The 26,572-nt window shown below is 43.7% G+C and overlaps 1 protein-coding gene and 1 pseudogene across 5 annotated transcripts in view; both read left to right on the top strand.

Moving 5' to 3' along the window:
• Positions 1–17,572, top strand: part of LOC139411116 (patatin-like phospholipase domain-containing protein 7) — a 21,194-nt gene extending 3,622 nt beyond the window's left edge. For 4 of the 5 annotated variants that reach the window (XM_071156981.1, XM_071156982.1, XM_071156983.1 and 1 more), the window contains 27 exons: positions 78–158; positions 405–533; positions 1,743–1,823; positions 1,930–2,056; positions 2,455–2,547; positions 2,808–2,911; positions 5,182–5,340; positions 5,607–5,684; positions 6,009–6,214; positions 6,420–6,551; positions 6,911–7,034; positions 7,157–7,346; positions 8,080–8,229; positions 8,385–8,448; positions 8,582–8,750; positions 9,282–9,464; positions 10,052–10,170; positions 10,724–10,880; positions 11,100–11,216; positions 11,474–11,543; positions 11,777–11,893; positions 12,124–12,272; positions 12,544–12,696; positions 12,920–13,036; positions 13,440–13,524; positions 13,622–13,746; positions 14,685–17,572. In XM_071156981.1, coding sequence (XP_071013082.1) covers positions 78–158; positions 405–533; positions 1,743–1,823; positions 1,930–2,056; positions 2,455–2,547; positions 2,808–2,911; positions 5,182–5,340; positions 5,607–5,684; positions 6,009–6,214; positions 6,420–6,551; positions 6,911–7,034; positions 7,157–7,346; positions 8,080–8,229; positions 8,385–8,448; positions 8,582–8,750; positions 9,282–9,464; positions 10,052–10,170; positions 10,724–10,880; positions 11,100–11,216; positions 11,474–11,543; positions 11,777–11,893; positions 12,124–12,272; positions 12,544–12,696; positions 12,920–13,036; positions 13,440–13,524; positions 13,622–13,746; positions 14,685–14,729 — 3,324 coding nt within the window. In that variant the 3' untranslated portion in view covers positions 14,730–17,572. The remainder of the gene's footprint in view (positions 1–77; positions 159–404; positions 534–1,742; positions 1,824–1,929; positions 2,057–2,454; positions 2,548–2,807; positions 2,912–5,181; positions 5,341–5,606; positions 5,685–6,008; positions 6,215–6,419; positions 6,552–6,910; positions 7,035–7,156; positions 7,347–8,079; positions 8,230–8,384; positions 8,449–8,581; positions 8,751–9,281; positions 9,465–10,051; positions 10,171–10,723; positions 10,881–11,099; positions 11,217–11,473; positions 11,544–11,776; positions 11,894–12,123; positions 12,273–12,543; positions 12,697–12,919; positions 13,037–13,439; positions 13,525–13,621; positions 13,747–14,684) is intronic. The other variant, XM_071156984.1, reaches the window with a different exon arrangement.
• On the top strand, positions 17,540–26,572 carry LOC139412369 (coiled-coil domain-containing protein 183-like; annotated as a pseudogene).

Genomic DNA, 26,572 nt, shown 5'->3' with positions numbered 1-26,572 from the left:
CTGCATTTACAACTACTTGTATTATGAACTTAAAGTTTGATAGTCAAATGCAAGTAACATGTATTTTGTTGTTACAGGATGGGACAGATGTGGTGGTAAAGGAGGTGTTTCCAGGAGACAGTGTCCACAGTCTGCTCAGTATCCTGGATGTCATCACTGTACGTTACGCCTTCCACTCTCATTTACCCTCTGATTCAGCTAGTGCATGTTTATTTATCCACTGCACTCTGATAAGTACCTAAGACACAGGAGGCTGGTGAGGGGCGGACGATTCGTAGTAATGGCTGGAATGGAAAACCATGTGTTTGAGACCATTCCATTCCAGCCATTACAATGAGCCTGTCCTCCGATTTAAAGTGAGACCAGCCACCACTTCTCGTCCTCTACCCCCCTATGCATCCTAGGGTCACTCGGCCCCCTACAAGACTGTATCTGCCAGAGCTGCAACCCCTTCTACCATACTGCGTCTTCCAGCTGCTGCCTTCCACTCTGTGTTTGAGAAATATCCAGAGACCCTGGTCCGTGTTATCCAGGTACTGTTACTATCAGTGACAGACTGACCTAGGATACATCCCAAATGGTGCACTATTCCCTGTACAGTGCCTATAGAAAGTCTAGACCCCCTTGATCTTCTTCTCTTCACATTTTGCTGCCTTAAAATGTTATCTAAAAATTTATTAAATTAGATTTTTTCCCTACAGATCTACACAACTTACTCCACATGTTCAAAGTGAAAGAAACACAATTTTAAAAAGTAATACAATTTTAAAAAACTGAAATAGCATAATTGATAAACCGCCCCCCTGAGTTAATACTTGGTGGAAAAACCTTAAGCAGCCATTACAGCTGTGAATCATTTGGAATAAGATTTGACCAACTTTGCACAACTCTTAGGGCAACATATATCCATTGTTTTTGTCGAAATTGCTGAAGCTCATAATATTTGGTTGGGAATCACTGATGGACAGTAATATTCAAACCTTGTCTCTGATTTTTTCTTTAAGCAGATTTAATTCAGGACTGAGACTAAATCACTTAACACCTCTTGGAAAGCCATTCTGGCGTGTATTTTTTGCATTCAAATTTGTGTTATTGTCTCAATGGGAAAAAAACTATCCCAAAGTTAGGTTTTCAGAAGACTGGGGCAGGTTTTCTCCTTTCATATTTATTTTGATCCTGACAAACTCCCCAGTCCCTGCCCATGACAAGCATACCCATAACATGTTGCTGCCACCACCACAATATTGGATTTGACCCAACCCTGTAGTTTTAAATTTAAGCCAAAAAGTTCATTTATTTGCCATGTTGTCTTGCAGTAGGTTGTGTAGATCTGTAGGAAAGAAATCTGTTTTAATCATTTTTTAGATTGAATTTTAAGGCAGCAAAATGTGCAAAAAGTTCAAGGGGGTGTAGACTTTCTATAAGCACTGTAAAGTGCACAACTTTTGACCAGGGCCCATATAGTTCTGGTCAAGAGTAATGTACTAAAAAGGGAATAGAGTGCCATTTGGGATGTGGTCTGTACCCAGGGAAATCAGCCATTATATAATATCACTCAAATACTGGAGAACACACCTCCTGCCTGGTTTGTAGGCAACTATGACATTATTCTGTAGTTACACAGCTAAACCCAAAAAAACTAAATCACTGAGGATTTTGTATTTTCAGACATTTTCAGGGTTCTGCTCTCTTTACTAAAACAGTGGAGTCATTTGTTGCTCTTTTGTTATTGTCCTTTCTAGATCATCATGGTACGCCTGCAGAGAGTCACCTTCCTGGCCCTTCACAACTACCTAGGCCTTACCACAGAGCTCTTCAATGCAGTATGACACACACACACACACACACACACACGACTGGGTATTTCATCTTTGAAGGGGATGTATACTCCTGATAGTTCTGTGTGTGTGTTCCATGTGTGTTGTTCAGGAGAGACAGGCGGTCCCCCTTGTGGCTGTACACAGTGTGATAGGTGAAGCCAACCCGAACAGGGGTCGAGACAGACATCAATCTCGATCTGATGAGTCTGGCCATGAGAAGGGGCCCAGCGACACAGGTCAGTTATTATGGGATGGTCATCTCACTGGTAAATGCCAGCATAGAAACCAATGTTAATTCTAGCTTTGGTTTTGCGTACGGTTCCAAACATTCCGGTAACTTTCCCCCAAAAAAACAAATCCCATTTGGAAGATTCCTGGAATCAGGAGGGAATTAACAGGATGTCTGGGAATCCTCCAAGTGGGGTTTCTGGAAAACCTGGCAATTTGGGGAAAGTTACTGGAAATGTGCAACCCTAGTCTGCATTATGTCTGGATTACATTTGGATTACCATATCATGAAAATATGAATCCAGATGGATAAGTGTGGAGGTTGTTATGTTATGTCACTATGAAGAATGGTGGCTTGCTGGAAAGCAGGACATACTCATGGCATAGCTGTATGGTGTTGTTTCAGAAATTGGAGAGAGGAAGTCCTGTCTTTCAAATAGCAGCCCAACCACTAAAGGAAAAAGGTCTCGCTCCCAGTCCACTCCTCTGGCAGTGTCAAGTAAGCATACATTACCACACACACACACACACACACACACACACACACACACACACACACACACACACTGGTCAGACCACATAGTAGTGACCTGTACTGTAAATCTTAAGATATTGTTGAGGAATTGCACTTACAAACAATCTTCTTTTGTTTTTCTTAAGTTTTTGCGTAAGTAGTGTTTTGTGAATCCGGCCCTGTACTGTACAAACCCTGGTCTGTGTGTCTGAATGCTTTTTGTCTCTCTCCTCACACTCTTTGAGGTGCCACATCGGCTGACCTCAACATGGCATATCAGCGAGCCAGAATAACAGAAGAAGCAGCTAAAGCAGACACACCACCACCAAGTCCCCAGGTCCCACACAAGGTCTGTGATGCACTGCAGATTTACCAGACACATGTCAGTGTAACAACGTCCATAAGATACATAGTCAGAGACATTCCTAGTTATGTCTCTGACTCTCTCAATTCAGTTCAATTCAAAGGGTTTTATTGGTATGGGAAAATATGTTTCCATTGCCGAGGCAAGTGAAATTGACAATTAAACAAAAGGGAAATGAACAAGGGAAATTAATTAATCAGAAATGAACAGTAAACATTAAACTCACAAAAGTTAAAAATAATATAGACATTTCAAACATTATATTATTGGCTATGTAACACTGTTGTAACAATAAATAAGGAGATACGTACAGTTGATTTATTTATAGGTCACAAATCTTGCTGCTATGGTCGCACACTGTGGAATTTCACATAATAGATATGGGAGTTTATCAATATTGGATTTTTTTATTTTCAAATTCTTTGTGGGGCTGTGTAATCTGAGGGAAATACAGTGCCTTGCAAAAGTATTCGGCCCCCTTGAACTTTGCGACCTTTTGCCACATTTCAGGCTTCAAACATAAAGATATAAAACTGTATTTTTTTGTGAAGAATCAACAACAAGTGGGACACAATCATGAAGTGGAACGACATTTATTGGATATTTCAAACTTTTTTAACAAATCAAAAACTGAAAAATTGGGCGTGCAAAATTATTCAGCCCCCTTAAGTTAATACTTTGTAGCGCCACCTTTTGCTGCGATTACAGCTGTAAGTCGCTTGGGGTATGTCTATCAGTTTTGCACATCGAGAGACTGAATTTTTTTCCCATTCCTCCTTGCAAAACAGCTCGAGCGCAGTGAGGTTGGATGGAGAGCATTTGTGAACAGCAGTTTTCAGTTCTTTCCACAGATTCTCGATTGGATTCAGGTCTGGACTTTGACTTGGCCATTCTAACACCTGGATATGTTTATTTTTGAACCATTCCATTGTAGATTTTGCTTTATGTTTTGGATCATTGTCTTGTTGGAAGACAAATCTCCGTCCCAGACTCAGGTCTTTTGCAGACTCCATCAGGTTTTCTTCCAGAATGGTCCTGTATTTGGCTCCATCCATCTTCCCATCAATTTTAACCATCTTCCCTGTCCCTGCTGAAGAAAAGCAGGCCCAAACCATGATGCTGCCACCACCATGTTTGACAGTGGGGATGGTGTGTTCAGCTGTGTTGCTTTTACGCCAAACATAACGTTTTGCATTGTTGCCAAAAAGTTCAATTTTGGTTTCATCTGACCAGAGCACCTTCTTCCACATGTTTGGTGTGTCTCCCAGGTGGCTTGTGGCAAACTTTAAACGACACTTTTTATGGATATCTTTAAGAAATGGCTTTCTTCTTGCCACTCTTCCATAAAGGCCAGATTTGTGCAATATACGACTGATTGTTGTCCTATGGACAGAGTCTCCCACCTCAGCTGTAGATCTCTGCAGTTCATCCAGAGTGATCATGGGCCTCTTGGCTGCATCTCTGATCAGTCTTCTCCTTGTATGAGCTGAAAGTTTAGAGGGACGGCCAGGTCTTGGTAGATTTGCAGTGGTCTGATACTCCTTCCATTTCAATATTATCGCTTGCACAGTGCTCCTTGGGATGTTTAAAGCTTGGGAAATCTTTTTGTATCCAAATCCGGCTTTAAACTTCTTCACAACAGTATCTCGGACCTGCCTGGTGTGTTCCTTGTTCTTCATGATGCTCTCTGCGCTTTTAACGGACCTCTGAGACTATCACAGTGCAGGTGCATTTATACGGAGACTTGATTACACACAGGTTGATTGTATTTATCATCATTAGTCATTTAGGTCAACATTGGATCATTCAGAGATCCTCACTGAACTTCTGGAGAGAGTTTGCTGCACTGAAAGTAAAGGGGCTGAATAATTTTGCACGCCCAATTTTTCAGTTTTTGATTTGTTAAAAAAGTTTGAAATATCCAATAAATGTCATTCCACTTCATGATTGTGTCCCACTTGTTGTTGATTCTTCACAAAAAAAATACAGTTTTATATCTTTATGTTTGAAGCCTGAAATGTGGCAAAAGGTCGCAAAGTTCAAGGGGGCCGAATACTTTCGCAAGGCACTGTATGTGTGCCTAATCTGGTCATACATTTGACAGGAGGTTAGGATGTGCAGCTCAGTTTCCACGTCATTTTGTGGGCAGTGGGCACATAGCCTATCTTCTCTTGAGAGCCAAGTCTGCCTATGGCAGCCTCTCTCAATAGCAAGGCCATACTCACCCCCTCCCCTTTCTCCCTTTCATTCATCAGTCCATTCTGAAGAAGAGTGTGACCATGGTGCGCACTCCCTCTGCTGTGTTTCACTACTCTGAGGTTGGAGGAGGTCAGTCAGGTCACATCCACCACAGCAAGGTCAACGCCATCTTCCAGGCTGCCAAGAAGGACCTGCAGCGCCTCATACAACTACAGGTACTGGATGGCTCTCTCTGGGTCTCCGTATAAACTAGAACACATCCAGCGGGCTGGCCCCGGAGAGCCAATGTATGTGCAGGCTTTTGTTCCAGTCCAGAACTAACACCTGATTCTACTAATCACAGTCCAAATGGAAGACTATTTATTCTTCATCAAAGAGCTGGGCTGGAACAGAAGCTGCACACACTGCAGGAGTTTGGACATTCCTGACATATTTTCTGACCCTCTTCTTACCGCCCTATCTCTCTCCCGCTTTCTGTCAGGACCCCAGTCTGCTGGAGGGCAGGGTGACTCTGCGTCAGGTCAAAGCTGGCTGTGTGTTGAACAGCCAGGGGGACCAGGTCAGTCAGTCTGTCTGCATGCTGCCTGGTAGTGGTAGACATAGCCTTTAGCCCTGAGGCTAGAGCTCACCTCAGTAAAACATCTGCTTCTTCTCTGTCAGCAGCACGGACAGAAACGGTCAACGTCATTTGTCATTTTGCGTCATTTTATAAGTGGTTCATTTATGTGTGTCAAAAGGCACTATTCCCTATAGGGTGGACTACTTCTGACCAGGGCTCTAGTCAAAAGTAGTGCACTATATGGAGTATAGGGTGCCATTTGGGACTCGCACATTGACATTATGTATAGCTGTATCTCCCTGTGCCGTCTGTTCCCTCTGGTAGGATGCAAGTGTGCAGTTTGTGATCTCGGGGGCGCTCCATGTGTACCAGCGGACGATCGACCGCGAGGAGGACACCCTGCTGTTTCTGACTCACCCAGGGGAGATGGTGGGTCATCTGGCCGTGCTGACTGGTGAACCCCTCATCTTCAGCGTCCGAGCACACAGGGACTGCACCTTCCTGTCTATCTCTAAAGCTGCCTTCTATGAGTATGCCATTTTCCTTGTGTATAGACACAGACACACAGATGCAGGCACAGAGACACACACACGCACACACACTCGATGTCTGATGACAGTATTGTTACTGTAATTCTCATATTTGTCCCAAACCCTGTTGTCCCACATCCTGTTGGTGTGCATGTTTTTGTGCACAGTAGTTGCTGTCTGAATATGTGAATGTGGGTCTATGTAGGATCATGCGTGAAGAGCCAAGGGTGGTGCTGAATGTGGCTCACACCGTGGTGAAGAGGGTGTCAGGCTTCGTCAGGCAGATAGACTTTGCTCTGGACTGGATGGCTGTGGAGGCTGGCCGCACTGTCTACAGGTACCTGCTGAATAGCATAGAAGTACATATAGAACACTAGAATGGACATAGGCATCCTAGCAACATGACAACAAAAACATCCATCTTGGTCAGGGAATTATAGGATCTCTATGCTGAATGGTCTCATATCCTCTATCTCCCTCAAATTCGAATCTGGACCTCGAAACCAGTTCCAATGCTTTTTTTATTTGTATTCTTCCCCGCTGATGAGGGACTGATTTAGACCTGGGACTTCAGGTGGATGCAATGAATTATCAGGTAGAACAGAAAACCAGCAGGCTCTGGACCTCATAGGGTCAGAGTTGAATAGTCTGGTCTATCTGTTTCTCTGTCTAACTGCTGCATCCAACCGTTCCTAGGCAGGGAGACAAGTCGGACAGCACCTTCATCGTCCTCAGTGGCCGCCTGCGCTCTGTCATCGCAAAGGATGATGGGAAGAAGGAGTTGGCCGGAGAGTATGGTCGCGGTGACCTCATAGGGGTGGTGAGTGCTCTATAATCCCATATTCTTTATGGTTGATGTATTTAACTCTAGCCTGGTCCCAGACCTGTTTGTGCTATCATGTCAATTAACTGTTATTCATAGAACTTGTGTGGTGTCCTCAGGTGGAGGCCCTGACCCACATGAACCGAGCCACTACAGTGCACGCCATCAGGGACTCTGAGCTAGCCAAGCTGCCTGAGGGGGCCCTCAGCTCCATCAAAAGGAGGTATCCGCAGGTAGTGACCAGACTCATCCATCTGCTGGGACAGAAGATCCTTGGAAATATGCAGCAGGTTCACGGACCCTTGGCAGGTTAGTGTACACTACCATTCAAAAGATTGGGGTCACTTGGAAATGTCCTTGTTTTGGAAAGAAAATCATTTTTTTTTGTCCAGTTTGCACTGTTCTGTGAAGGGAGTAGTACACAGCGTTTTACAAGATCTTCAGTTTCTTGGCAATTTCTCGCATGAAATAGCCTTTATTTCTCAGAACAAAAATAGACTGACGAGTTTCAGAAGAAAGGTCTTTGTTTCTGGCCATTTTGAGCCTCTAATCTAACCCACAAACGCTGATGCTCCAGATACTTAACTAGTCTACAGAAGGACAATTTTATCGCTTCTTTAATCAGAACAACAGTTTTCAGCTGTGCTAACATAATTGAAAAAGGGTTTTCTAATAATCAATTAGCCTTTAAAGATTATAAACTTGGATTAGCTAACACAACGTGCCATTGGAACACAGGAGTGATTGCTGATAATGGGCCTCTGTACACCTATGTAGATATTCCATAAAAATCAGCTACAATAGTCATTTACAACATCAACAATGTCTACACTGTATTTCGGATCAATTTTAATGGACTTTAATGTACTTCTTGTTTCAAAAACAAGGACATTTCGAAGTGACCCAAATCTTTTGAACGGAGGTGTAGATTTAAAATGTATGTGTCAGGGGGATAGTGTGTGTGTGTGTGTTCTTGTATTCTGTCTGTGTCAACCACCCATGGTGTATCAGCGATGCCTCTGTCTTCCTGCTTCTGTTGTAGCCCGTGGTCTGACGCTACAACCCCCCAGCAGTAAGTGGGATTCAGGGAGCCCTGCCTCTAACCTGTCCACTGTGACCATCCTGCCTGTGTCAGAGGAGGTGCCTCTTACAGCCTTCACACTGGAGCTGCAGCATGCACTCAGTGCCATTGGTACATATCATTACTACTAGTCCTGCTTCACCACTCCCGGTGACACAAACAGATGTCGTTGGACTAAAAAGTGAACTACGACTACTAATTTTATTTCACTATAGCTTGCTGGTCTACATTCAGTATGTACTATTTTATTTCTGTTGGACTTTTAGGTCCCACCTTACTCTTGACCAGTGACATCATCAAACAGCGACTGGGTGCTGCCGCACTGGACAGGTAGGAATGACGTAATCATTTCAGGCATGCACGCTGTTGTCTGCGTTAGCATATTTGTGTCAAGATCAGCTGGTTGTCATAGTTGAAGGAAACATTTGAAAGGATACACACATCTCAACCCTCTCCTCTGTAGTGTGCATGAGTACCGTCTGTCCAGCTGGCTGGGGCAGCAGGAGGACATCCACCGCATCGTTCTCTACCAATCAGACGATACCTTGACCCCCTGGACCCAGCGCTGCATCCGCCAGGCCGACTGCATCATCATAGTGGGACTGGGAGAGGCCGAGCCGACCGTGGGCGAGGTATAACATTTAAAAAATGCACACCAATACCTCTGCCTTTTTTCTTGAACCTTTATTTAATCCGGGAAGTCCCATTGAGGTCAGAATACCTCTTTTACAAGGGAGACCTGGCCAACAGGGGCAGCTCAATAAGAAACAACATATAGCTGTAGAACCCTATCTGCCTAATGGGTTTTAGGAAAGTCGAGGGCTTACTTTGTTGTATGCAGTCTCTATGAAGTGGGATAACTGGCCTACTGAGTGTATGTGGGGATTAAGCTTCTTAATTAGCTTCGCTAGGATGAACCCCTATTAGTAAGACAGTTTATTAGGGGTTAAATGATTGAAGCTTAATGAGGAAGAAGAGAAACAAGGCTTGTCTCTTTCAGACTCTGCTGTCTGATTGACATGAAGGACAAGTCTCAAATGACACCCAATCCCTCTTCTACAGTGCATTACTTATAGTGTGCCATTTGGGACTCACACTTAATTTAGGCCTCCTCCACTGGGGTGTAAAGCTGTTGTCCCTGTGCTGTGGCCTCTGTCCCCTAGTTGGAGCGGATGCTGGAGGGCAGTGCCGTGCGGGCCCAGAAGCAGCTGATCCTGCTGCACAGGGAGGACGGTCCCCCGCCTCAGGGCACTGTGGAGTGGCTCAACATGAGGAGCTGGATCTCCAGACACCTGCACCTCTCCTGTCCACACAGGGTCTTCTCCAAGAGGAGCCTGCCTAAACTGGTACCCTATATACACACACATACACAGGCACGCACACACGTGCAGGCAGGAACAGAGACAGGCACGCACACACGTGCAGGCAGGAACAGAGACAGGCACGCACACACACGCAGGCAGGAAGGCACGCATACATACACATACACCCCCGTCCTGCCCAAATGTGGTATTTTCCAGTAGTAGCCTGTCCATGCCAGTACACACACACCTCAGCCAGAATAGTCATAGCTCCTCTCACTGACTAGACAGTATTCAACCTACATTTTCAATCTTGGCTTTTGACCTGCAGCTTGGTTCACTCTGCCTCACAGCTCGTATGATGCACGTCTCAGAAGGAAGCTTTTAGATAACATTACTGAGCTTTCCGAAAACAATCTTGACCTAGGCTGCTTCCCAAATGGCACCCTATTTCTTATATAATGTATAGCTCTCTGGTCAAAAGTAGTGCACTAGGGAATAGGGTGTCAATTGAGACGAATCACACATTTGCTGACTCTTCCCCTCTACCTCTGCTCCTGTGGTGCTGTGCTCCTGTGGTGCTGTGCTCCTGTGGTGCTGTGCTCCTGTGGTCCTGCTGTGGTTGTCCTCAGAGAGAAATGTACCAGCGTGTGTTCCAGAAGCCTCCAGACCGCCACTCTGACTTCAGCCGTCTGGCCAGAGTCCTGACAGGCAACACCATCGCCCTGGTGCTGGGGGGAGGGGGTGCAAGGTGCTGCTAATCTCTTTCCAGACCTCACACTCCAATGTAACATGCTGCACTATCAGTAGTACCTTTTTAGCGGATTAGATCTGGCATCTGCAGTCGTCACATTACGATTTTTACGCCGCAGATTTTTACAACTGCAATTATTCAAACATTCTTTTAGGATTATAGTCCCTGGTTATGGCTTTCCTGTTTTTTGCCCAACTTTAAATCATTTTCATATTTCTAGTATAGGAAATACTGGATGCCTCTTTCCTCTGTCTACCTTGCTATGAGGCCTCTGTCTACCTTGCTATGAGGCCACTGTCTTTAGATAATGGCTTTTCTGTCTTTCTTTTCTGCTTTCTGTTCTTGTTCCCTTTTGCTCTGGCATGTCCAGGAGCTGGGTCACGGTGGGTATATTCTCTAGTCCCGTCAACACTGCTCCCTCTGACTGTCCACTAAAACGCTTCCTTAGGCTAAACGTCCCCCCTCTTATACTCACACACCGACTGTGCTTTATTGTCCAGTGTCATGTTTTGGACTCTGTGTAACCTACCTGTGGTCCGTGTCCCTCCAGGGGTTGCTGTCAAGTTGGCATCCTGCGGGCGCTCAATGAGGCGGGCATCCCTGTGGACATGGTGGGCGGCACCTCCATCGGCTCCCTGATGGGGGCGCTGTACGCTGAGGAGAAGAGCAACAGCCGTATGAGGGTCCGTGCTCGCGAGTGGGCCATGGTGAGAAGATACAGGACGGCCGAAGCTGGGCTCACTGCATAAGAGGATGTTGTCCTAATCCCAAATGGTACCCTATTCCCCATGTAGTGCACTACTTTTGACCAGGGCACTAGTCAGAAGTAACGCACTAAATAGGGAATAGGGTTTAAGACGTAGCCATTGTCTTTGGCTCCAGAGAAGTTTATTGTAAGGTATCTCTCCACCTCTCTCCAACACCAGGACATGAGGTCCATCTTCAAGAAGGTGTTCGACCTGACGTACCCGGTGACCTCCATGTTCTCTGGGGCCTCCTTTAACAACAGTGTCAGCGCTGTATTTAAGGGCAAACAGATCGAGGTGAGAGGACAGGGGGTTGTAGTCCACACTCCACTTGACAGGATCCCATTGCGAATAGTGATGGTTTTAATTAGGCCTCAGTGATCAGTTTAAAAATCCGGATTATTTATTTATCCCTAGATTTGACCCATACTTATGACTGCTGGCTTATGACATCCATTCAACATGATCTCGACAATACCGGGTCAGCTCATAGTTTATTTTCATCAGCTAAACATTTATTCTCTCTCTCTTTCCCCCGCGTGCTACTCTCCTAGGACCTGTGGATCCCCTACTTCAACATCACCACAGATATCACTGCTTCATCCATGAGGGTTCACACTGACGGTCTGTCTGGCTTTATTCTCAGTGTCGAAAATGGCACCCTATTCCCTATATATATAGTGTACTACTTTTGACCAGGGTTCTGTAGGGCTCAGGTTTAAAACTAGTGTACTATATAGGGAAAAGGAGGCCATTTGATACGGGTCAAAAGTAGTGCACTATGTAGGGAATACGTTGCCATTTGGGACCTTTGACTCTGTTGAGGTATTGAACCTCGGCATGCCCTCCTCTTGTAGGTTCCCTATGGAGGTATGTGCGTGCCAGCATGTCACTGTCTGGTTACCTGCCACCCCTCTGTGACCCCAAAGACGGACACTTACTCATGGACGGTGGCTACATAAATAACCTACCTGGTCAGTATGTATATGCCATGTCTCAAACAACTATAAAACATGACGTTAAAAGTCAGCATACATGTCTAGTTATACTGTACAAGTTAGAGACATTACCTTGCATGTGATGTACACAGTAGATGCCATGGCTATTGGTCAGTGTTTGTCACTCTCTCTATCTCTCTCTCTCACCTTCACTTTATATATAATATATATATATATATATATATATATATATTTATATTATATAGCTGATGTAGCTCGCTCCATGGGAGCCAAAGTAGTAATAGCCATAGATGTGGGCAGCCAGGATGAGACTAACCTCACCAACTACGGTGACTCACTGTCTGGCTGGTGGCTGCTATGGAAACGCTTCAACCCCCTGGCAAAGAAAGTCCAGGTGAGTCAGGAGGATGTAAAAAAAAAACATGCTCACAACCTAGAATACCTCATTTAGTTCACAAGGATTAATATCTGCTGATCACAACGGATCTATCTAGCCTGTTTTAGAGTGCTCCAACTCCTGTTGGCCATATTAGTCCTTTTTGGATGCTTTTCCTGGGTAAGCCCTATTGTTGTTGAGGACAACCTGCTACTCTCCTTTGTTTGCTGAGGCACGGAGGCCTACCTGAACTCAGTTCTATTTCTGTATTCTTCTAATCCTCTATAAGGTCCTGAACATGGCTGAGATCCAGACCAGGCTTGCGTATGTGTGCTGCGTTCGTCAGCTGGAGTTAGTTAAAGACAGCGAGTACTGCGAGTACATCCGGCCGCCCATTGATCACTACGGCACCTTAGAGTTTGGCAAGTTCGATGAGATCGCCGTGAGTAGCCCTCTTTTTCTCACTGAGTGCGTCCCAAATTATACCCTATATGGTGCACTGCTTTTGACCACAGCCCGTAAAGTAGTGCACTATATAGAGAAAAGGGTGCCATTGGGGACCCAGACACTGTCTCCATGGCTCTCCATCTGTCTCGTCTCATCATAATCTCACCTAATCCCCCCCCCCCCCCTTCTCCCTCTGTCTCTCGCTCTCTCTGTCTCAGGAAGTGGGCTACCAGCACTGTAAGACAGTGTTTGACATGTGGAGTCGTAGTGGGGTTGTGGACAAGATGATGAAAGACAGACATCAAGAGGAATTTCATAACACGAAGAGCGGCAATGTGAGTTAGCTAGTTACACAGACCGGTTCTCAACTGCACCACACCTTGTTTCTATTTCAGATGTTGCAGCAGCTCTTCCAATCCCACTTCAGACTTGGTTGCACATCTCATTGGTTCATGATTTTTTTTAACATGTTTTTTTTGTGTGTCGTTTTTGACTGATTGCTTCCAATACTAGCAGTTATAAAATGGACTGTGGCAATTTCCTAATTTACAGTTGCCAATAAATGTTCCTTTAGACTGTTGACTGGCGTTTGTGTGTGTGTGTGTGTGTGTGTGTGTGTGTGTGTGTGTGTGTGTGTGTGTGTGTGTGTGTGTGTGTGTGTGTGTGTGTGTGTGTGTGTGTGTGTGTGTGTGTGTGTGTGTGTGTGTGTGTGTGTGTGTGTGTGTGTGTGTTTTTCAGGTGGTCACGTGTCCCAATGCCTCCTTCACTGACCTGGCAGAGATTGTCTCTCGAATTGAGCCTGTCAAACCAGTCCTGGTGGAAGGTGAGAGGGACACACACGGACACACACACACACTTCCTGTACCTATTTGGTTCCTGTGTTATTCTCTACACCTTCTCTGTCTTCCTTTCTCCCTCAGAGTTATCAGATGAATACCAAACAGACTATGATGAGGAGGCTATAGAGAGTGCTCTCTCTGACTTTGACATGTCTAATCCCAACAGTGGAGCGGAACACACAGAGGGGGAGGAGACTGCAGACACAGTATGTGCAAGGTTGAAGTCCAAATGGCCCCCTATTCCCATTTGGGACGCACACATGTACCCACTGAAGCAGGATCCAGGATTACCTTTAGGGAAATTATGCTAACTAGTAAATAAACAATATACCAAGGAATCTTCCAGAGATGAAAAAAAACAAAAGTCAAGAGATCAGTTTTACACAACCGATATTGTGTTGTTTGATCTTCTACAGTAGACAGAGACCAGGCTGATTTAACTCTCTCTCTACCTCTCTCTCCCTCTCTCTACCTCTCTCTCTCTACCTCTCTCTCTCTCTCTTTCTACCTCTCTCTCTCTCTTTCTATCTCTCTCTCTATTTCTACCTCTCTCTCTCTTTCTACCTCTCTTTCTCTTTCTACCTCTCTCTCTTTCTGCCTCTCTTTCTCTTTCTACCTCTCTCTCTCGTTCTACGTCTCTCTTTCTACCTCTCTCTTTCTACCACTCTCTCTCCCTCTCTCTTTCTACCACTCTCTCTCTCCCTCTCTCTCTCTACCTCTCTCTCTCTCTCTCTCTCTCTCTCTCTCTACCTCTCTCTCTTTCTACCTCTCTCTCTTTCTACCTCTCTCTCTTTCTACCTCTCTCTTTCTACCACTCTCTCTCTCTCTCTCTCTTTCTACCTCTCTCTCTCTCTCTCTCTTTCTACCTCTCTACCTCTCTTTCTACCTCTCTACCTCTCTCTCTCTCTCTCTCTCTTCTACCTCTCTCTCTATCTTTCTACCTCTCTTTCTATCTCTTTCTTCTACCTCTCTCTCTTTCTTTCTACCTCTTTCTTTCTACCTCTATCTTTCTACCTCTCTTTCTATCTCTCTCTTCTACCTCTCTCTCTTTCTTTCTACCTCTTTCTTTCTACCTCTTTCTTTCTACCTCTTTCTTTCTACCTCTTTCTTTCTCTCTCTCTCTCTCTCTCTCTCTCTCTCTCAGGATGAAGAGATTCAGATCAAGGTCCGAAGTCACCAAACCGCATGACCACCAAACCGTCAGACTGTGTTGATGATGCATCCGTCCAGTTAGCAGTGGTCCTCAATGCCAGTCTAGAGTTTTCAAAATGCACTATTTTTAAACATTATTTTAGCAGATGCTCTACAGTATGTCCAAACATGAATGAAGAACAAATGTACACTTTGTCCTCTTTGACATCAAAAAGGATTTTCCCAATCAGGGAGCAGAGATTTATATTATATCACTAATATCGTATCATATACACACCTAGAGGGGAGGTGTGGAATGTACAATGTGAATTGTGAGTTCATGTAGGGGAGCCAAAATAAGCACAAGTCATACAGTTGAAGTCGGAAGTTTACATACACTTAGGTTGGAGTCGTTTAAAACTTGTTTTTCAACCACTCCACAAATGTATTGTAAACAAACTATAGTTTTTAGCCGGTTAGGGCATCTACTTTGTGCTAGAAACAATACATTTTTCCAACAATCGTGTACAGACAGATTATTTCACTTATAATTCAAGTATCACAATTCCAGTGTGTCAGAAACTGGTGTAACTGAGTCAGGAATGTAGGCCTCCTTGCTCGCACACGCTTTTTCAGTTCTGCCCACAAATGTTCTATAGGATTGAGGTCAGGGCTTTGTGATGGCCACTCCAATACCTTGACTTTGTTGTCCTTAAGCCATTTTGCCACAACTTTGGAGGTGTACTTGGGGTCATTGTCCATTTGGAAAACCCATTTGCGACCAAGCTTTAACTTCCTGACTGATGTCTTGAGATGTTGCTTCAATATATCCACATAATTTTCCATTCTCATGATGCCATCTATATTGTGAAGTGCACCAGTCCCTCCTGCAGCAAAGCACCCCCACAACATGATGCTGCCACCCACGTGCTGCTTTACGGTTGGGATGGTGTTCTTCGGCTTGCAAGCCTCCCCCTTTTTCCTCCAAACATAACGATGGTCATTATGGCCAAACAGTTCTATGTTTGTTACATCAGACCAGTGATCTTTGTCCCCATGTGCAGTTGCAAACTGTAGTCTGGCTTTTTTATTTTTGATGGTGGTTTTGGAGCAGTGGCTTCTTCCTTGCTGAGCGGCCTTTCAGTTTATGTCGATATAGGACTCGTTTCACTGTGGATATAGATACTTTTGTATGTTCATCTCTAGGAGATAGAATGCGTCTCCTTCCTAAGCGGTATGATGGCTACGTGGTCCAATAGTACTTGTGTACTATTGTTTGTACAGATGAACGTGGTACCTTCAGGCGTTTGGAAATTGCTCCAAAGGATGAACCAGACTTGTAGAAGTCTACAATATTTTTTCTGAGGTCTTGGCTAATTTCTTTTTATGTTCTAACCACCTTGCCAAAACTATAGTTTGTTAACAAGAAATGTGTGTTGTGGTTGAAAAACAAGTTTTAATGACTCCAACCTAAGTGTATGCAAACTTCCGACTTCAACTGTATTATACCATAATAAACTGGGTCCCATCCTTACAAACTCACATGCACATACACAGTGAGAGCACTTCTCTAATGTGCTGCTGTTTGCACAGATCCAACATGCTGTTGATCAAAACCCTATTGTAGCGAATTCGGGGGGTAGCCTCTTGGTGTCGGGTTAAGGTCGCTACACTATTTATCATTTCTCAGCCGTTACGTTTAGGTTAGGTTGTATTATGATCAAGGTCATTGCATTTACATTTCATTCAGTATACTGTGGTTACATCGTGAAACGATATGAACTAAATCCAGATGATCATGGTCACGCAAGCATATCCGTGCATCTTTATACTCCCTTTTTTCAGTTGCCACATGTGCCTTTCACATTTCTGTTTTTTACAGAACAGCGCCTTTTTTTTGACTGACTGATTGATAGTGATTTGATTTGATTGCATATTTCCTTATTACAATCAATCTCATTAGATTGGGTTGCAAAACAATCATATTGTATAGTATTGTGATGTTATTGTTGTTCAGAGTGTATGTATGTCCTCATCACTTTATGTACTGGATTAGTAAATGTTATCAGTTATAACTGGTTAACTCTGACAGCCCTAGTTATCACTTTAAGGAATGTAGCAGAAGTAGTGTTATTTGCATTGTTAGGAGGAAACGTGAGCGCCGTATTAGCAGGGATGTGTCAGTGATACCATACTTGTATGTGTTTATTCTAGTCAGGGTTATGGAATATCTGTGGTACACTACTAAGAAGAAAAGGTGGAGGAGTATCAGAAAATAGATCGTACTTTGATAGTATTTTATTGACACGCTTCCCACTGAGCTCACTCTGGTTGAACAATATGTCCTCGTAATTTCAATGAACTTGTCTTGAAACGACTTGGAATAGTTGTGGAATTGACGTCTGTGACCAGTGGGTTTAGTCTTTTATGATTTGAAAACCGATTTAAAATAATAATGACTTGATTATGAATTCATTACATTATGAATTAATTACTGGTTGACTGAATGGGCGACCTAATATTCTTCTTCAAATAACTGTTAACTCCTTTTTTGTCTACTGCAATTCAGCTTTTAGCTGCGATTGTGTACAAGGCAGACTAACTAATAATAAAACCTTAATATATTAGTGACAAAAACGAGTTAACAATCAATGTCCGATAGGCTGATAGGCTGTTACTCTGTTTTAAGCCTTTCACTATGTTAAACTGTCGGTAACCTCGTCCTCATGCTATTGTGCATTTGGGAAAAGGTGTCTGGGAACGAGATTATGCTGTCAGTAGCCTATTTAGTATTCATGTGTGAGATATGTAATGACTAATACATTGCACTGACTTCTACTTATCCGTATTCCTATTAGTGCTCAAGTTTTAGTCACATGCTGATAAATAATACAATTGAAAGATAGGCTACTGTTTCCTTTACATTACTACCTCACGTGCCGGAAGTAATAAAACGTATCTGTGTTTTATTATGACGTCGAAATAGACCTATATCAATCCATGACACGGTTCTTCTATGCGTGACAAAAATCTATTGAAAAGCGCCGATAAAACAAAAATGCATATTACAGCGAAAGGCAGGACAGTATGCAGTCGGAGGATACAAAGGCAAAGATACTGACTCTGCAAGAGCAGCGGCTCTGCGCACAACAATTAGGTAAAGTCATAGCTAGTTATGTCCACCGGTATTTCGAATAGTTCTATAAAGGACACGTTTAGTGTACATATAATAGAATTAAGAATTAGTGATGTAATATTCCACATTGAAAATATAAAAGGCCTACTCTACTATTCGTGAAGTCCTATCACAAACCACTGTAGTCTATCTCCTACTCATTCAATGGTTTTTCTTTATTTTACTATTTTCTACATTGTAGAATAGTAATGAAGACATCAAAACTATGAAATAACACATATGGAATCATGTAGTAACCTAAAAAAAGTGTTAAACAAATCTAAATATATTTTATATTTAAGATTCTTCAAAGTAGCACCCTTTGCCTTGATGACAGCTTTGCACACTCTTGGTATTCTCTCAACCAGCTTTATGATGTAGTAACCAGGAATGCATTTCTTAAAACTTAATTTGTGGAATTTCTTTCCTTCTTAATGCATTTGATCCGATCAGTTTAACCAATACTTTAACTTTAATTTTGCCAAGTCGGTTAGGACATCTACTTTGCTTGACACAAGTAATTTTGTGGAGTGGTTGAAAAACGATTTTAAATGACTCCAACCTAAGTGTATGTAAAGTTCCGACTTCAACTGTATATATATGTGTATATGAACTTTGAACTTTGCGACCTTTTGCCACATTTCAGGTTTCAAACATAAAGATATAAAACTGTATTTTTTTGTGAAGAATCAACAACAAGTGGGACACAATCATGAAGTGGAACGACATTTATTGGATATTTCAAACTTTTTTAACAAATCAAAAACTGAAAAATTGGGCGTGCAAAATTATTCAGCCCCTTTACTTTCAGTGCAGCAAACTCTCTCCAGAAGTTCAGTGAGGATCTCTGAATGATCCAATGTTGACCTAAATGACTAATGATGATAAATACAATCCACCTGTGTGTAATCAAGTCTCCGTATAAATGCACCTGCACTGTGATAGTCTCAGAGGTCCGTTAAAAGCGCAGAGAGCATCGTGAAGAACAAGGAACACACCAGGCAGGTCCGAGATACTGTTGTGAAGAAGTTTAAAGCCAGATTTGGATACAAAAAGATTTCCCAAGCTTTAAACATCCCAAGGAGCACTGTGCAAGCGATATTATTGAAATGGAAGGAGTATCAGACCACTGCAAATCTACCAAGACCTGGCCGTCCCTCTAAACTTTCAGCTCATACAAGGAGAAGACTGATCAGAGATGCAGCCAAGAGGCCCATGATCACTCTGGATGAACTGCAGAGATCTACAGCTGAGGTGGGAGACTCTGTCCATAGGACAACAATCAGGCGTATATTGCACAAATCTGGCCTTTATGGAAGAGTGGCAAGAAGAAAGCCATTTCTTAAAGATATCCATAAAAAGTGTCGTTTAAAGTTTGCCACAAGCCACCTGGGAGACACACCAAACATGTGGAAGAAGGTGCTCTGGTCAGATGAAACCAAAATAGAACTCTTTGGCAACAATGCAAAACGTTATGTTTGGCGTAAAAGCAACACAACTGAACACACCATCCCCACTGTCAAACATGGTGGTGGCAGCATCATGGTTTGGGCCTGCTTTTCTTCAGCAGGGACAGGGAAGATGGTTAAAATTGATGGGGAGATGGATGGAGCCAAATACAGGACCATTCTGGAAGAAAACCTGATGGAGTCTGCAAAAGACCTGAGACTGGGACGGAGATTTGTCTTCCAACAAGACAATGATCCAAAACATAAAGCAAAATCTACAATGGAATGGTTCAAAAATAAACATATCCAGGTGTTAGAATGGCCAAGTCAAAGTCCAGACCTGAATCCAACCGAGAATCTGTGGAAAGAACTGAAAACTGCTGTTCACAAATGCTCTCCATCCAACCTCACTGAGCTCGAGCTGTTTTGCAAGGAGGAATGGGAAAAAATGTCAGTCTCTAGATGTGCAAAACTGATAGAGACATACCCCAAGCGACTTACAGCTGTAATCGCAGCAAAAGGTGGCGCTACAAAGTATTAACTTAAGGGGGCTGAATAATTTTGCACGCCCAATTTTTCAGTTTTTGATTTGTTAAAAAAGTTTGAAATATCCAATAAATGTCGTTCCACTTCATGATTGTGTCCCACTTGTTGTTGATTCTTCACAAAAAAATACAGTTTTCTATCTTTATGTTTGAAGCCTGAAATGTGGCAAAAGGTCGCAAAGTTCAAGGGGGCCGAATACTTTCGCAAGGCACTGTATATATATACATATATATATATATATATATACATACATCGACATACGTTGGTTAGATGTCCTAACCGACTTGGCAAAATTAAAGTTAAAGTATTGGTTCAACTGATCGGATCAAATGCATTAAGAAGGAAAGAAATTCCACAAATTAACTTTTAAGAAATGCATTCCTGGTTACTACCTCATAAAGCTGGTATATACATATATATATATATATATATATATATATATATACACATATATATATTACAGTTGAATATACACATATATATTATATATATATATATATATATATATATATATATATATATACACATATAATTAATGTGATTTTCATTAAAAATCCTACAATGTGATTTTCCAGAATTTTTTTTCTCATTTTGTCTGTCATAGTTTAAGTGTACCTATGATGAAAATGACAGGCCTCTCTCATCTTTTTAAATGGGAGAACTTGCACAATTGGTGGCTGACTAAATAATTTTTTGCCCCACTGTATATATATATATATATGTATATGAGAGAGAATGGCTATCAGTCACACCTTGACATAATTGTATTGCAGAATATATAATACATAAAATGTACTCTGTTGCCCATGAAATGCTCTATAGATTGCAGTGATTATACTTATCACCCCTCTTGTGTATGTTGTTTGATATCCACCTGGGTTCAGAGCTGCAGACCCAGGCAGAGTACCATGCTGCAAAGGAGATCTTAGAGAATGATCAGAAAGCTCCACAAGGTAGATGCACCCTGGGCAGGTCACTGCCCAAGCCTGGACCATCAATGGAGGTAGGCCTACATAACTTGAGCTCAGGCAGAGAGAGAGGTGGCAAGCTTGTAGTAACCCGTGCATAGACAATATTAGCTTTGTGAAGGCATCTCATTTTTTTAATAGCCCAGTTGTACATATCAACTTGTATATAATATGCCAGCGTGTGTGTGTGTGTGTGTGTGTGTGTGTGTGTGTGTGTGTGTGTGTGTGTGTGTGTGTGTGTGTGTGTGTGTGTGTGTGTGTGTGTGTGTGTGTGTGTGTGTGTGTGTGTGTGTGTGTGTGTGTGTGTAGAGTGTTGTGGAGCGGGAGAAGTGTCGACAGTGTAGTCTGATAGAGCAGCACAACAGGCTGAGGTTTGCTGTCAGGGCCAAGGAGTCACAGCTGCTGGAGATGGAGCCGGACATGAAGGTCCTGGAGCTGGACTCCATATTGGATGATGACGAGCAGCACTACGACCAGGTGACACTATATAGAGGACAGGGTGCCATTTGCGACATCCCCTTTAAAGAGCTAGCATCTCACAGACTCAATTGTTCCCAAAAACCTACTTTGGAAGAAAGCAGTGTGATCTTTCAGAACCATGGACAGCACCACACACAGTTTTGACTGCTTAGTGGAGTTAGTGTAAGAAGGGCCTTGTCCATGGTACTTAAAGTTGACATTGAGTGACCTTGACTTATTACAAGACTCAAGTGAATGATGTCTTGGATCCTAGATCCTAGACATCATGTTTAAGATTTTTCTTGTGTGTTGACGTTTGTGTTCTATTGTCCCCTGGTAGCGTGTGAGACAGCTGGAGAACAGCCTAGAAAAGATGACCATCAAAATCACAGAGGCTGAGAGGATCCAAAAAACCTACCTGCGAGTCTGCAACCACCTACATCGGGTGTGCAACACTTACACATTCACAGATATCAGCCCTTCTTTGTGGACATTAAATCTAATTAAATTGTCAACATTGAATTCAAGTCTCCCTTGGGAAATATGCTGCAGTTAGTGTGACTATGTAGGACTGGCAGAGTTGTGTCTCAAATGGGACCCCACTACTTCTGACAAGAGCCCTATGAGCCCTGGTCAAAAGTAGTGCACTATATATAGAATATAATCTATTTGGGAAGCAGACAAATCTAGTTCCACTATGACCCGTGTTTGGGTCATTTGTTTCTAGTTCAGGAGGTGTGTGAGATGCCCATGGCTCTGGATCAGCTGCAGAACTCAGTGGTCGGCGGGCAGTCAGAGCTAGGAAAGGTGGCGCACATGTCTTACACCGCAGTGGCTGCAGTGGACTGCACTAAGGTAAGGCAAATCTGGGGGACCGTTAACTTTTAGCTCCCACTTGCCCATTGTGTGCTGTTTACTTGTAAGTGCTATCAATTTTATTACACACATTGGCTACATGTCTTTGTGTGATTGGGAAGAAAATAAGAGAAAGAAGGTCAGGCTCATCTGAATACCAGCCATGACTCGTCATGAATTCCAGTATGTATTTTCCCACTACAATTGTATGACGTGTCTGTCTGTCTGTCTTTCGCCACCAGAGTCAGCTGGTTCACGTGGAGAGGCAGCTAATGGTGGAACGCAGAATGATAGAGAAAGAGTTGACTGAAAGGAGGGGAGCGAAAGAGAAGGAGGTGGAGGGTCGGCTGGAGAGAGAGAGGGAGGGAGAGCGACGGAGCAGCAGAGTAGCTCAGAAGTTGAAAGAGCAGGTGAGAGAGGAAGAGACGGAGAGAGAGATGGAGGGGGAGCTGGAGGGAGAGACAGAGGGCAAGATGGAGGAAGAGAGAAATAGGGAGGGAAAGGGAAGGAGAAAGATGGGCCTGTGTGGAACAGAGAAACAAAGAGAGAGAGAGACAAATAAAGAGTGAGAGGGATGGACCTGTGGGAAACAGCGAGAGAACAGGAGAATGTAAGAAAAGATTGAAAGTGAACATGTTAGTCAAGAGGGACACTTAAATGCCTATTGCAGTCAGTGAGTGTTGTTGTTTTATAGGGTTGGAGAGGGTCGTCTACCAGAGAAGGACTGGCTGAAGATACAGCCCCTATCAGAGGTATTACATCAGATGATCTTACACCACAGACACTTATGCATTAAATACAGTAAATATCAGTTCGCCGATGTCCAAATAGTACTCTATCTTGAAGACAGTAGTATTCTGAATCATACATAACTTTGCATGAGCAAAGGCAATATGTAATGATATCCATATTCATCGTGTTGCCGGTTTTCAGGTGCTCACATTGTATTTCCCCATGTTCTGCATTGGGATTGATGCTGAAATGATGTGTGCCTGTGTTGTGTTCTCCCCCTGCAGCCCAGCAGACCGTCGCGTCCCCCATTACGACACAGTCCGTCTTCAAACTGGTGGAGGATATTGATGCTCTGAGAGAAGCCCTCAGCTGCACTGATCTGCAGGTATGGTGGCCCACGTGGATCATTTAGCCCTACTATATACACAACTTCTAATAAGCAGCGTGTGTTGCCTATCATTAATCTAACGTTTTAATATAAGCCACTGTTGCAAACAGCCCTTTGTTATTTCCCATGACGCATTGATGTAGTTGTTTCATTTTGTTGAGTTACGTTGCAGTAATGTCTAACCACACTGGGGTGTTGTAGTTTTTATTAAATGTAATATATTGGAGCACTTACGGTAGGTTTGACATGACATAAAATACAAAGGTATTCAAACACACCCTAGGCCTGGTACCTGACCTGATAGTCTCGCTGAACAAAAAGGTCATCCACACGTTGCCAGTGGTGGAAGAAGTACCCAGTTGTCATACTTGAGTAAAAGTAAAGATACCTTAATAGAAAATGACTCAAGTGAAAGTGAGTCACCGAGCAAAACACTACTTGAGTGAAAGTCTAAAAGTACTTGGTTTCAAATGTACTGAAGTATCAAAAGTAAATGTAATTGCTCAAATATACTGAAGTAACAAAGTAAAAGTAGAAACAATTTCACATTCCTTGTATTAAGCAAACCAGATTTTTCTCGTGTTTATTTATTTACCGGCAGCCAACACTCAGACATAATTTACAAACGAATCATTTGTGTTTAGTGAGTCCTCCAGATCAGAGGCAGTAGGGATGACCAGGGATATTCTCTTGCTAGGTGTGTGAATTGGACCATTTTCCTGTCTTGCTAAGCATTCAAAATGTAGTACTTTTGGGTGTCAGGGAAAATGTTTGGAGTAAAAAGTCATTTTCTTTAACTGCATATATACACTGTGTACATAACATTAGGAGCACATGCTCTATCCACGGCATAGACTGACTCAAATCAGATTTATATACAAAGCCCTTTTTACATCAGCAGATGTCACAAAGTGCTTATACAGAAACCCAGCCTAAAACCCTAAACAGGAAGCAATGCAGATGTAGAAGCACACTGGCTAGGAAAAACTCCCTAGGAAGGCAGGAACCTAGGAAGAAAGCTAGAGAGGCACCAGGCTCTAAAAGGTGGCCAGTCCTCTTCTGGCTGTTCCGGGTGGAGATTATAAGAGTACATGGCCAAGATGTTCAAGCGTTCATAGATAATCAAGGTGGTTATAGAGGGTGGAACAGGTCAGTACCTCAGGAGTAAATGTCAGTTGGGTTTTCATAGCTGACCAGGGGAATCCAGGTGAAAGCTATGATCCCTTATTGATGTCACATGTTAAATTCACTTCAATCAGTGTAGATGAAAGGGAGGAGACAGGTTAAAGAAGGATTTTTAAGCCTTGAGACAATTGAGACATGGATTGTGTATTTGTGCCATTCAGTGGGGGAAAGTGCAAGACAAAAGATTTAAGTGCCTTTGAACTGGGTACGGTAGTAGATGCCCGGCACACCGGTTTGTGTGCGTCAAGAACTGCAACGCTGTTGGGTTTTACACGCTCAACAGTTTCCCGAGTGTATCAAGAATGATCCACCACCGACAGCACATCCAGCCAACTTGACACAACCGTGGGAAGCATTGGAGTCAACATGGGCCAGCATTCCGGTGGAAGGCTTTCAACTCCTTGCAGAGTCCATGCCTCGATGAATTGAGTCTGTTCTGAGTGCAAAAGGGGGCTGCAACTCAATATTAGAAATACTGGTGCCGGTAGTCTCTCAAGGCTGAGTATGTGTCGTCTACCTGTCTGTCTAGGAGCTGGAGACACAGCTGGCCTCTCAGAAGGCCACCAGGGAGCAGCTGCACACCCAGATAACCCAGTGTGAGGAGCTGGTCAGAAAGAGCATGGAGACTCTGGCTACCCTTGAGCTCCAGTACGCCCAACTCAAGTTCAGCGCTGGACCCGGTTCCGACAGGTACAGTCGAGCCATAGAAGAAAAAAAATACTTCTGTATCATCCATAGAAATAGAGGAGAAGATCTGAAGGTCCTTCAGATCTCAGATCTCAGGCCTCAGACCTTCTTCTCTAATGGGTTTTGCAAAAGGAGGCGAGGAGAGGGCATGTGAGGAATCGAGGAAACACAATTGAGATTCACCCTCTGTGTTTTTCTCAAGGTTTGAGCAGCTGAAGGAGGAAATGCAGGTGGAGCTTGAGCAGGAAGAGGATCGTTGCAGCCAATGGGAAGCCAAGCTGGGCAAGGCCCAATCTGTGCTGCATGGGGTAGAGCAGGGTGTCAACAACCTGTTCTTCAGGATTAGCTGTGTGCATGTCATGGTAGTCATTTTAGATGGACAGCTCAGTCTCATCTGGCCCTTTCGTGGTCACCAAGAAAAACAATCCCCTGGTCACCTATCAGCCAGAAAATGTGTTTGGGCATTCCTCAAGGCTCTGTTCTTGGACCACTACTGTTCTCATTATAGAAACTAGCCCTTGGTGATGTTATTCAGGAATAGAGAGGATTCTAAAGCAAATGTTTTTATCTTGATCTTGGATCTTACCCCTCTCCCCTGTGGTCTCACCCCTCTCCCCTGTGGTCTCACCCCTTTCCCCTCTGTTCTTACCCCTGTGGTCTCACCTCTTTCCCCTCTGGTCTCACCCCTCTCCCCTGTTGTCTCACCCCTTTCCCCTCTGTTCTTACCCCTGTGGTCGCACCCCTCTCCCCTCTGGTCTCACCCCTCTCCCCTGTGGTCTCACCCCTCTGGTCTCTCCCCTCTGGTCTCACCCCTCTGGTCTCTTCCCTCTGGTCTCACCCCTCTGGTCTCACCCCTCTGGTCTCACCCCTCTGGTCTCTCCCCTCTGGTCTCACCCCCCTGGTCTCACCCCCCTGGTCTCACCCCCCTGGTCTCTTACCTCTCACCTCAGGTGTGGAGCTTCCTGGAGCAGAGCATCATGATGGAGCCCAGAAACCTCAAAAGGGCCAGCAGCCCAGTGTACAACAGCGTCTCAGAAGGTATGTTTTTTTCTTGGATGTATTGTTCTGCATGGCTTTAAGTCTATTGTAAACAACAGCTTATTAACAGCTGGAATCCATTCCTGCATGTTTGCATAATGGCTGTTTAGTGCTTTGCTAATAGTGTTTTCTGGTTTGTTGTGTCTAATAGCTCCTCTATCACCTGCTCCCTTCTTCCGTCTCAGACACGTTCCAGTTCCGCAGTCTGGAGGAGGACTGCGCCCTGTCGAGGAGATCAAGCGTCACAGTATCCATCTGATCGAGGCCCACCAACCCAAGAAGAAAGCCCCAGGGGCACCAAGAAGAGCTAGAGGCATGTTTCAGAGAGAAGGACCAGACAGCCTGACAGCTGTGGCCCTCTACATCCTACAGGGAGTAAGGCTGAGGAATAATAAACAGACTCATAGTATGGTTTTATGA

Source organism: Oncorhynchus clarkii, chromosome 6, assembly GCF_045791955.1.
Source record: "Oncorhynchus clarkii lewisi isolate Uvic-CL-2024 chromosome 6, UVic_Ocla_1.0, whole genome shotgun sequence".
Lineage (NCBI taxonomy): Eukaryota > Metazoa > Chordata > Actinopteri > Salmoniformes > Salmonidae > Oncorhynchus > Oncorhynchus clarkii.
This window is presented reverse-complemented; position numbering and strand designations above follow the sequence as displayed.